Raw genomic sequence first — 13,119 nt, forward strand, 5'->3', positions numbered from 1 at the left:
CACGTTGATAGCGTATTATTAAGTGTAATTTAAAGAAGTAAGGAGTAAAAATATTTTTCACTTAACTCAAAACTCATTAAAGTAGCTTTGAGATCGTTAGTACTTCTACTACGTTTAATTAATAATTGTATCTCCTATAACGATTTATCATGACAAGGCTCAACTCGACTCCTTAATTTATTAGTCGCTTAATATTTATTATCTTAAAATTGCTTGTACTATGTATTTGACTTAATATTTCTTTTTCAAATTTCCTCCGAAATAAATCCATTAAAAAAAATTAATCCATTTTATTATCTGATATATTATGAAAAATTCTTTTTGACTGTTTTTTACACTAACAATCTGAACCACAATTTGTAGATACATTATTGAATAATTACTTGTAATAACTTATAAATGTACTTAAGATATAAGTCATGTGGTACGGATAAATTATTAAGCATTTAGATTTATGAACAAAAAAATTAGAAATATTAATTTTTTTTTTTAATTATTTGTATTATCATTTATCCGTCTAACGGATGTTGTATTATTTTTTCTATTGTTTGTTGAAAATGTAATTTAAATTATTTTTGCTTTTTTTGTACAGTTTTTAGTTAATATGATTTTTCCTTCATAAGATTGTCTACAATTTGCTGTCATGTATCGAAATTAGCCCACTTAAAGAAGACGAATAAATTAATAATGAAGCTTATGTATTATATACAAGAATGAAACTTTCGATATAGATAAGTACTCATTGTGCCTATTACAGCTTATTATGGTTGCTTTACCAAAAACTGATCCAATTGTAAGGGGCACTCACTTCCGTTACTCAATTCATTGCAATTAAAGTGAAATATTAGCTGTAACTTATTACTAAGAAAAAGTCTTAACTTGATGTTGCCTTATGATTCATTTTTATGAATTTCAGTAATCCAATACCGAAAGTGACGACTTCTTTACCTCAGATCAAGTTTTGAAAAAATCATTATGATAAGTTTTTGGAAACTTCAAATACTTTTAGAAAAGAAAATTAAGCTGAAATCAATGCAATTTGCGACACCCCCAATTTGCTATTGAAATAAAAGATAATAGAAGAATTACTCAATAACTGAAAAAAAATTGTTTCAATGAATTCAAAAACTGTTTTCTTTTTAAGTGGGCTTATATCTTGAAAAGGATACATAGACTTTAGATTGTAGGAATCGATTAATTTGAAATAATTCGGAATTACGTGTGTGATATTTTGTCTATTGATTATTAGAATACTTTAAAAAAAATAAAATAATTAATTTTTTTTTAAATCGTACAAACTAAGGTAAACGTTTGAACGTGTTAGCTACCATCCACTTTAGCACGTAAACAAGGTGTTTCAAAATTTTGTTACCACCTTTTTATAATATACTATGTAAATTGTACTTAATTTTTGAGCATGTAAAAATTTGGTTTGTACAAATACGGGAATCGATACTATTAACATAATATACAAAATTCGTTGCTAAGTATTGCTTTAAATAACTCTTGATTTTATTTAATGTATCTGTTTCTTTTTTTTTTTAATTTTGAAAATAAAGATATCATTATCATTCATGTAACTTTTTATTTCATTAATTTTTATTTTAAAAATTAGTAATTTGTTAAGCCATTGCAGTCTTCTTCGAATTCGGTAAGTGTTTGATCTTGCTTAGGTGAATAATAATATTAGTTAAAATGATTTAATCGGTGGTTTAAATATAAAAATAGGTATATTTTACTTTATTTCCACTATATACTGAAATCGTTCATTTAAGACCAGTCTCTGTCGGGAAATAAGTATGTAAAGTATGAGTGCCGAAACTGTTGACTGATTTGTATAACTTACACACGCAGGAGCGAAAAAACTCATGTTGCTATATTGAAAATTGCCAATTTTTAGAGTGGGAAAGAATCTGATATCAGCTGTATTATTTAAATCAAAAGTTTCAAAATAAATTGTTGTCTTTATGAAGCCGTTTTCGCGATATTGTAAGTTTAGAAAAATTTTGGAAAGGGAAGGAACATAAATTGATTTAAGAATTTATTACATCTTTAATAATAGCTCCAAATTTGGTTGATATCAAAAAATTCATATTACAGTGGAAATTTGCTTAAATAATCGCAGTTTTCAGCCATCAAATGATTTTTATAAAAATATTTTGTGTATTTAATATTTACAATTTGGATTTCAGGAGGAAGTAAAAGTTCCCGAGGTATGCGAGTATCAAGTTATGATCCAGATGATCCAATGCAAGGTGGAAATACACCAGGCCAACAAAAGAAAACTATATTAACTGCTGGGCAAAGAGTTGCAACCATATCACAAAATTATAATGAAAAAACAATGCTTTTAAGTTCGGATGATGAATTACAATAAATTTTCATCAATATTTTAAATTCATAAAAAATCACCAAGATATACCAGATAAAGATATCAAAGTGTTGGTCTTGATTTAAGAATTGAGTTGGATACATGAAAATAATTTTAATGTTTTTCTATGTTTCCATCTTTATTCCCACTTGCTCGATGATTGTTAATTTGTTGAAAAGTGGTAAAAGAAAGGCAACAGTTTACGAAGTTAACGTAATTTGTTTTTGTTACTTTTAATTTCATTTAAAAAAAATGTATTCATTTCGTTCTGTAATGTAAAATTTATGATGGTAGCTTAAAATTTATGATGGTAGTTTACTACAAGTATTACCACAAAATATTCGCAGTGTTTTGATTTTAAAATGGCTCTTTCCATGCTACTGTAATTTTTTTTTTTGGAATGTCACGTATCCCTATTATAATGTATATTCTTAAACTTTGATACTTCTATCTGTATTATTTCCATGTACAAAAGTGGATCATTAAGTGATTTGTTTCAGTTTTTAAAGAAAATTAGAATAATTGAAATATATTACAAATATTGTCTCTCTTGTCACTCTTTAAAAACTGATATAAATAACAATTCATTTTAATGTTTAATTATTACAGGACTGTGTCTGAATTGGGGCAGTTATATTTCTGCCATGATCTCAGGAAATATTTGTTACCGATAGTCCTGGATGATAAAAAAAAGAAGAAATTCCTTTATTTTGAACATTATATTTTTTTATTGAAATCTTATGTCCTTGAAGGTCGTCCCTAACAGAATACGTACCTATAATATAACAAATACAGAAAGATTTTTGCCATTTTCAATTCAAAAATCAAGATGAATTACATTTTTTTATGTATAATGGTAAGTTTATAATTTCAAAGCATATAGGGTATCCCATTTTGATCGCATTTGATCCATCAGTGATAAATAAATTAAAATTTTAAGGACAAAAGCCCTTAAAATGAAATTTTGCCAATCGACGTACCATTAAGGAGATAAGCCCTCGTTAATATTAACTAATTAAAATTTAAGATGGTTTATTTAGTTAATAGCCTAACAAAATCAAAACTTCAAAGATTTTTCTGCTTATTGTTACATTTTTATTACTTGCGTCACTGTATTATCAGAATGTGGTCATTACGGAATTCTCAATTTTTTTAATACAGTTTTGTTTGAGAAAAAACTGCTGATTTTTATTGCAATTGTTACTGATGAGTATATTATTAAGAAATATACACAAAATTTACTGTTTTTATATATCAGAAATCTTAGATAAATATAATTCTAAAGAAAAAGCTAATTTTCCGTTCCAAAAAATGTGTACTTAATACAGATTATAATTCCATAAAAACCTTATCACATCGTTCCTAACTTTGTATAAGGCCAGAGAAAATATAAATTCCAAAAACCTCACAAAATAAAATATGAAAACAAAAAAATGTGTACCTTTATTTTATTCAAAATGAAAGAAATTATGTTATATAAAAAAAGTTTTTAGCATAGTTAGAAGATACAAAATGGCTTCAATGATTTGTATATATAAAACTATAAAACCAAAGATAATATGTATAAAAAATAAAGATATATTATAAAAAAAAATGAGTGGAAAATATAAAGAAAATATTAATATATTTGAAATTAATGACAATTAAGAAAAATATTTTAGGTTTAGTTCAATTTTATTTCATTTTTTTTGGAGTGAAACTTTTATAGCGCATCGAAAGAATTATTGATAGGCACATTTCGAAGTGGCGAGTCTTTATTTCATTATAAATAAGTAAACGTCAACATTTGAAGAATGTTTTGTCCTATTAACGAAAATTATCTTGAATATTTAGAGACAAAATGAAAAAAAATTATGACGTTCTTTCTTATTTTTCTGTCTAAAATTTTAGTGTAACTTGTTTATTTTTTCATTTGTTTTGAATTATGCTATTCCTAAAAAGACGTAAGCAAGTGTGCAGTTTATATTTACTGAAGTATAAATCTTTGGTCGAAATTTTTTCTTTCAATGTAAATCGTTTTAAAAGAAAATATTTGCACGAATAAACATTATTTTGTAGTTCAGGTTCGATTAAGACTCTTGTACTTTTTGACTAAAATTTTTTGAAATGTATAATTGGACTATAGAAGTTTCACATCTATCTTGTGTGATTCCTAGAAAATAATAACCCATTTTTACAGAAGTTTGATCTAAGAATAAGTAGAATTTTTAACGTAATTTTTTTTTCTTTATTTAAAAGTGGTTGTTGAGACCACAAATTATTTTTTTTATTAATAATATTTATTAAATTTCTTATAAAATACAGCCTCATTTTATAAGATCTCAACCCTAATTTTCAATCTACTGATTCCTAGATAAAAAGAAGATCATCTTAAGCATGTTTACAAATGTTGAGTTTGATGTAGGTAATCAATCGGAAATAAGAAAGCTCTCTCTTAGCTTTTAAGAAAAAGGAATGAAGCTCAGTTGTCAATTATAGCAACGTAAACATGTACATATTTTTTTAGTTAAAATATTTAGCTAAAACCGGTTGCCAACAATATAAATTGCAAAATATAAAGGTATTTTGTACAAATTTATGAAAAATGTTGGAATTCAGTTTTAGAATTATTTTTAGCTTAAACAAAATTATTTTTAAGCAAAATATCTATGAAGATTGTGCAGAAAATAACTATTGATGAAACTTATTGAAATTACAGGAAATCTTCGCTGTTATAATTAGAGTATATGAATAATTGCGACAATACAATTCTATCTGGGGGATAATAGTACATTGAGCAACAGAATTATCAATTAACTAAAAAAATGGCTTTTAGTGCGGTATGAGCAAGGTACCTAAGTATTAAAAAAATGGAAATTTTCAAACTATATTATTATAGAGCACGACCGAAGTGAGTGCCTTTACCGCTCGAATACATAAATGTCACGTTTCTTGTTGCATGGAATTATCAAGAAACATTTGTAATTTTTCGTATTGGGATACCTTATGTAGATAAACCAGTTTTTATCAGAGTGGGATGGTAGTACAAATATTTTTAAAGAAATTTTGTATTTCATGCAGTTATATATTTCTTGCAAGTATTTTTACTGGGGAATTCAATTGGGTTTTCACGGATATTTTTAAGAAAAACTTAGGCAATTTTTCGAGTATTGAAACATTCCATGAGCAGAGCGTTTTAAAATAAATTTTTTTTTTTATTTGCACATTCTTTATAGCTCGAAATTTTAAGTTTTGATAGTAAATTCTTAAATTAAATGTTTGATTTTTTTATGTAAAATTTTATTAAAAGATTCATAAAACTTCTCAAATGAAAATCAAACATTTATGTAGTTTTTGTAAAAGTGTTGTTGCTACTTGCCAAATGTTTTTATTATTATTAAAAAGTTATGTTTCATCAGCATTATTTTTGAAGACATAAAATACAATTCCCATGATTTTGCGTGTTCAATGACAAATGAAATAATAATTATGTTTAAGAAATTTTTATGATTAACTTGTTATAAATTATATGTATATGAGGAAATTTGTGTTAGATAATTTTAGATCTAGTGCTAGGCGTAGTATTTGGCATTTTAGAACGGCTGGAAATTAGCCTGTTGTCAAGATCGTTTCTAGCAACTTTTTCTTTTGTCGGAGAATTCTCTTTCGGGCGGCCCAGAATATTTTTTAAGAGCGCAGCAACATTAAAATTAATGCATCATTACGGACGATATCTGAATCAAAATTTATCTGACTGACATTAAATGACTGTCGCTCGATATTTGAGAAAATTTTTAAGGGGTCGGACATCGAAGAACTCGTTCTTTCGATTGTCATACAAAATCACTTTTGAATTTTGTATCCAGTCATCTTCTTCACTTTTAAGCTTGCAGCGCTATTAAAATTTGTTTAAACACTGAACAAGAATTTCTCAGCTATAATGATTTTAAAAGAGAAAAATTTTCTTAGACACGACCTTGACGACGCCTTTCAAAATTTCCAGCCGTTCTGAAATGACTTTTTAAAACTAGGCTTGGTCCTAGAGCTATTTCTAATTATTGTTTCAAGTATTATTTGTTATTGAACAACAATATGATTTTAGTTTTTTATTTATAGAATTTTAAAAGAAAATATTGTACTGATGAATAGTTTACAATGTTATTTTTTCATTATAAAATAAACAATACTTATAAAAATATACCTTTTTTTTCAAAAATTTTGTTTAATTTTTCTACATTTATTCACCTTACATATAAAGAATTTCCAAAATTCTAAATTGAAAGTAACTTCGATATCTTTTAGTATTTACCTTTTTGTTATCAGAATAATATGGCCAAAAGTTGTTGAAATCTAGAAATGGAAGACATTCATTCAAAAATTTTTTTGGAGAAACAGTAAGAACTTTTTATGAACATTTTTTGTTTTGCTGCCTATTGACATTTGTTTTACTTAACAAAAACGCTATCGATATTTGGTTCGTTTAGCGATTCATTGAACGATGTTGAAGTTTCTGATATATCGACTGAAATTAATCCGGGATATCGATCCTTCGTATACGATTTTGAGAGATTTTTCCAATTTGTAGACTTAAATTACTCTAAAAACCGGCTTAACTAAATCGGAGACAAACAAATTTTCCAATTTTTTTAACGATCTCCTGAACCCTTTTCATAAAAAATTGAAAATCTTAAACAAAACTTTGTTTTGAAATTTTGTTAAAGTTGGTATATTGTTGATAATAAAGTGATTATTTCCACAAAAAATATAAGCGATTGGGTTTTTGATGTATCTCCCAAATCCCTGTTCGAAAAGCTTTTTTTCCAGATCAGTTTATGAGCTATCGATTGGAGAAATTGCTTCGGGGCATCAACCCTCGTATCCAACTCAGTAACTACCCGTGTAAGCGTCATATGAAACAGATTTTAGTTTTTTCTGCATATGCTGGATATTAACTGCTGTATCAAATATGTACAGTAAACAGCAACAGTAGTATTGTTCGCTATATGAAAAAAAGTTTACATAAAATCTACTGATTTAGAATTGGTTAATATCTAAACCCGTAGCGTATAGAGGCAAGTATTGAGGTATGCAGATATTCAATGGTTTCTCTTCAAAATTACAAGACAAGCACTGGCACACACTGTTCTACTCTTAGTTGATCTTCTTTTCCGATATAACTGAAACATTAATATGTGAAATCGACCCAATTTTTCAGTGAGGATGGTTAAAGCAATAAATACAACATTAATATTTTTTAAAGAAAATTTTATTAACATTATTTTGTTAAATTAACAAACTGATAGTTCAAATATATTGTTGGGAAATTAATCGATATTTTAAATTATTTTGAGGAATTTTCATGGGATTTTATTTAATATTGTTTTGTCATGAAGATTTTATAACGAGGCACATTCTAGGTAAATTTATTAAATGCATTATTCAATTTTTAACTTTAGTTACATGGCAAGAGTAATGTAACAAGTACTTATTAATATAATATGTTTGCATGTAGCATTTTATTTGTAACATAATGTTACGAATGCTTCTTGTTTTTAACATTATAATTATAGTAACAGAAGATATTTTGAAAAACTTATTGCTTTAATAAAAACCACTTTCATCTTTATTAAAATGACAAACACAATTGTTGTTTTTTTTTTAGTTATTTATTATTAATTTTTCCTCAGTTTTAGGATAATAACAATTTTTTGTTTCTTACCAAACAAGCTTTTGAAAAATAAATGGCATATTTATTTTTATCTTAATATGTACTAGGATTGACTATTTTTTTCTTACGTTGTAAGTTATCATATTTGTTTTTGATTTTTTTTTCTTAATTTTCTATATCTAAATAATTTTTATTTATTCATTTTATTTAAAACCACTATTATTTTCTACAGTCTTATTATCATTGAATTTTATTTAATAAATTCAAAAGATATGCTTGCAATTTGAACTTTACAAGTTTTAAGTTCCCCAAACTTCTAATGATATAATACTGATTCCTTTAAAATTGAGTATAATTTAAATGTGTTTCTTATAGATTTTTACCTCAAATACTAAAAGAAAATTCTAGAAAAGAGCCTGATTAAATGTCTTCTTACGAATTTTTGTTCCAACAAAATAAAATATAATGAAAAATTTGTTTGATTCTAAGGGGACCGCATGTAAGTTCAATCAAAATTGTGTTAAATCTTACGTCATATAATGGTCTTTATTAAATATAATAATTAGTTATTTGAAATTGGAGAATCTCTGGAGACGAGAATTAGGAAGTATTATTCTATATTATATATTTTTTCAATTATAACTTCACTGCTATCTTTTTTCCAACAGAAGCCTGTCGTTATTATAATTTTATTCGCAAAATATTATTCAGCATAATCCATGACCCTACCGGTAATCTAGCACTGGATTATTAAATTTTTTTAAATCATTTTAGTCGCGAATATACTTATTCGATTTTTTGGCAAAGCACCCTGTATATAATTTTATTTACATTTTTATACTACATTTCTATTAATTGAGAGCGTTCAGAACAACTTAGCTTGCTAGATTATGTTAAAATTTCAGTTTATCTTAGGAACTTAGGAATTACATTTGTAAAATGAAAGTAAAATCTTCTGGACAGTTCTGGGCAGGCTTGCTGGTCAAACAGTCATATCATGTAAGGGAGATTTGACGGTTAAGAAAAATTACAGTCAAATCAGATAGGAAACTTAGATCCTTCTCAACTTAGGTCTAGGAAATCTAGGTTGTTCTGAACGCCCTGAATTCCATCTAAAATAATTTCATAAATATATTATTTCATAGATTTTACAGACACATATAAGTTTTTATTCAATTCTAGTCGAAAAGATTTTTAGCTGAAGGAAACCAGGTAGAATTAAAAAAATACGGATGTAAGACATAATTGCAAGCAAATCTGATGAAAATATCAAATATATTTCGTGGTTATAAACTTAACCAAATGTGATTATACACACGTGATAAATTTATCTGACAATCTTCTCTTTATATGATCACAAAAATATACCCTCATCACAGATTTTTTGTACAATCTTTTTTTTAAACTTTGAACGTGTGTACAAAAAGCACAATTATAAGGTTAAGTTAAAAAGACTTAAATTCAAAGGAAATAATAAAAATAAATAATATTTCAGTCCTAAAAAATATTCCAGTCTATTTTTGTATAATAAATAAACTGAGACGACATTTTTTTTTTTTATATTCCAAGAGCCCATAGCACATTTTATGAGCTCTTGAACCATTAATTTTATTGTAAAAATTATTTTTTAACTAATTTGTGAGTTTATTTGTTTTGTAATAGTGTTGCGAGCAGTTTATAATAATTATTTACAAAATATTAACAATAAATTTTATTTACAAATTATTATTCATAAGTATATACACACTATAACAAATTAATTAGTTAGCTAAATTCTTTAGCTTAACTTGTATTAAATATTTTGAGCAGGAGATACTAGTTTAATAATTTTTGAATAGAGTTGATTACACTTGGCTTTTGAACTAATGTTATAACCATTATTAAATGCTTATTTTTAGCTTATTTTAGTTAAGTAAATGTGCTAATAAGTTCGTCGAATAGTCGTGAGCTACATACTTTAAGTGCTCATATTCACATATTTAAAAAGGGGCAATTTAATGGGAATTTAGAAGTATAATGAATTTCCACAAATTAGAGCTCACAGAAATTAAATCAATTAAAAATAAATATTTCAACTTCGATATTAATACACTGTTACTTTTTGTTTGCAAGATTGTAGAAGATAAACTTATTTAGTCAAAACTGCTCTGTCTATAGTTATAGATGCAAATTCCCGTTACGTTAGTTTCTCTTTCTGAAATAGCGAACTTGTGTTACATGACAACATAATCAATTGCCTAAAATGCTGCTAATTTTCTATTTTTTAGGGCAACCATTAATTACTCTTTAACTATTTTTTAAAAAATGCGTTGTGGAATAGATATTCGACGGTATAAGGTCGATTTTCACCCATCTGATAATTTAAACACTCCTATCATAGTTTTTCTTTCGATAATTGTGCATGGCTTTTTTTAATTAATTTAATTTTAATCAAATTTTCCATGACGATTTTTAGGCAAGCCTATACTATTATTTCTGTTATAAAATCATCTTTCTTCTGATACCAATTTCGATTGCTTTTACAGATCGGTGTAGATCTGTTCATACCATATGAACAAGTAAGACAATATAGGTAACTACACCGATCTGTTAACCAATCGAAATTGGTATCAGAAGAAAGAAAATTTAATTACGAAAATAATGGTATAGGCTTGCGTGAAAAAACTCTTTCATTTACATAATTGATTTAATTAATTTAATTAAAAATAGCCATGAATACTTTTCGATATAAAAACTATGATAGGAGTGCTTAAAAATCAAAATTTCAGAGACCATATGTTTAGTCTAAAAATATTAAAAGACTTACGTATCTTCTGAGCAATTTAATCATTTAGGTAAAAATTTTCAGTATAATGTTTTCCAAAACAAGCCGGCATTTGTTATTTTTAATTCTGTTTTATTTGGTTAAGACTGGAATTACACTTTTTAAATGGAAATTTATTCAAAATTCTAAAGATTTTTAACGAATATCGATAAAATTTGATATTACTTATAACATTAGTTCAAACACTTTTAAAGTAAATTTCTTTCTGATAGATTTTGTAATTTACAAAATCTGAATTTTTCCTATCAGTTGAATACAATTCCTAATTTTTTTTAATATCTAGACTCCTGTAATATGATTATGATTTATAGTATTAAATTTGTATACATTAAGCACTCACTGATTCATTTCTGAAAATTTCAAATAAAAAATGTTAATTTAAGTAGAAATAGACAAGAAATTATCTTCAGTTAAAAACTAAACATTTATTTTTTTAAACAGGCAAAGACTTAGGGAAATTAGTGTTAATATTGGCAAACGATTTCACTGAAATATGAAATCTGAAATGAAACTGGTATACTGATATATCACGGTATATTAAAGCATATATTAATAATTTTTCAAACAATATCTTTCAAAATATAAATAAACCCGCTGTTATCCGCTAATAACTAAAATATACGTCTTCCGAATTAATTACTTATTATTGAATTAATTGTCAGGTTGCCATAACTGACCCGGTTATCAGCAAATAAATCCAAAATTATAATTATTCCAACATTTTCTAGTTATTTCAAAGAAATATCTGTATATTTTTTAAATCGTCTGCTAACTGCCATATTTAATAATTTAAATATTGGCTATCAAAAATCGACATTGATATTTTTTAGCATTCAATTTAGAAAGAATTTTTACGAAAAAAATTGCTACAGTTATAAAATTAAGTTCCTGAATAATTTCTGTACTTAAGTGCTCTTCCTTTATCACTCGGCTTTCGATGAAAGCAAATTCTTTAAAACCACTTCGAGCGAATCCTATGGTAAAAATTGCACGGCTTACTAGTGTTTAGTAACTTCGGAAGAGCTTTAATAAACAGAAAAGCGGAAGGTTAACCTAATATTAAGAATTATTATTCAAATGAAACTTTCACATACTTTTTATCAAGTAAGTTATTGGCAACAGTTAGATTCACATGACCGCCCTGATGAGCGACAGTGAAACTAATTTCCTAAAAATTGAACTAAAATCGAATAACAAAAAAGAATTTATAAATTATACTAATTTCGTAAATTCTTTTCCAAACTATTGATTTACTTCTAATCACGTTCGTAGAAAAATCATAATATTAAGTTAAATTGTAGGTATAGTAAATCTTATACATTTAAATTTTCTTTTTTGTATTTTTATATCTAAGAAAAGCATTTCCTTTTCTTTAATTGTTATTGATATTATAATTGTATCAATATTGTAAAACGCCAGCAGTTTATAAAAGGTAAAAAGCTGATATGATCATTTTGGGAGTATAGAATTAAGAAAATTTTGGTTTTCTAACAGAAAATTTTGTCGAAAAAATCAGCTTGTAATTAAAATATTAATTTCCATAATTTTGAATTTTTTTTTTCAAAAATATATAATTGGAAAACATTTTTTAAGATTGTCAAAAAATACTTTCTCATTCATGCTTATAAATGATTTTTTTTTATTATAAAAATATAACATTATATACAAAGATTTAAGAATTATCGGTTTTTCATTTAAAGAAGCATAAAATTAAAAGATTTTTTGGAAATTTTTCATTTCGAACTTTATACAAAAATTTAATGTTTATGTTTTATGATTGTTCCAATAATATGAACATTTAAAATTAAATTAAATCGCTAGTGTTTGAAAATGGTCGTCGGTATGATCAAAATATGTTACAAGATCTAGCGGATTTTCAACTTAAAAGAGTCTTAATTTTATTTCATTTATTGTCAATTATTATGACGTAAGAGAGTGAAATGCTCCCCTATTATATTTTGCGCAAGGTTGCACGTTATTGTCTGCAATTTTGCAACGGATGGATTGTAAGATATCGAGAAGTCTATAGGACGTAAATCCAAAATTAATTTTTACTTCAAATCATAAAACAAAAAATGTTTTTTGATAATTATTAATTAGTTAGTTTAAGTTCATATTATTGAGACTAAGGAAAATTATAAAACATTTCCATGTGTTTGACAACTAAATTTTGATTTACAATTCCAATTATACTTGAATTTTTTAATTCAAAAAGAAACTACTTTTCAAATAAATAATTTTTTAGGCAAATTTTTAATTATTACGGACTAAAATCTA

The 13,119-nt window shown here is 25.8% G+C and overlaps 1 protein-coding gene across 2 annotated transcripts in view; it reads left to right on the forward strand.

Moving 5' to 3' along the window:
• Positions 1-2,432, forward strand: part of LOC123297527 (transmembrane protein 184B) — a 63,047-nt gene extending 60,615 nt beyond the window's left edge. The window contains exon 9 of one of the 2 annotated variants that reach the window (XM_044879222.1): positions 2,196-2,432. In XM_044879222.1, coding sequence (XP_044735157.1) covers positions 2,196-2,377 — 182 coding nt within the window. In that variant the 3' untranslated portion in view covers positions 2,378-2,432. Of the gene's footprint in view, positions 1-2,192 lie in introns of both variants that reach the window. The other variant, XM_044879221.1, reaches the window with a different exon arrangement.
• Positions 2,433-13,119: the final 10,687 nt, after the last annotated feature.

This window comes from Chrysoperla carnea, chromosome 4 (assembly GCF_905475395.1).
Source record: "Chrysoperla carnea chromosome 4, inChrCarn1.1, whole genome shotgun sequence".
Lineage (NCBI taxonomy): Eukaryota > Metazoa > Arthropoda > Insecta > Neuroptera > Chrysopidae > Chrysoperla > Chrysoperla carnea.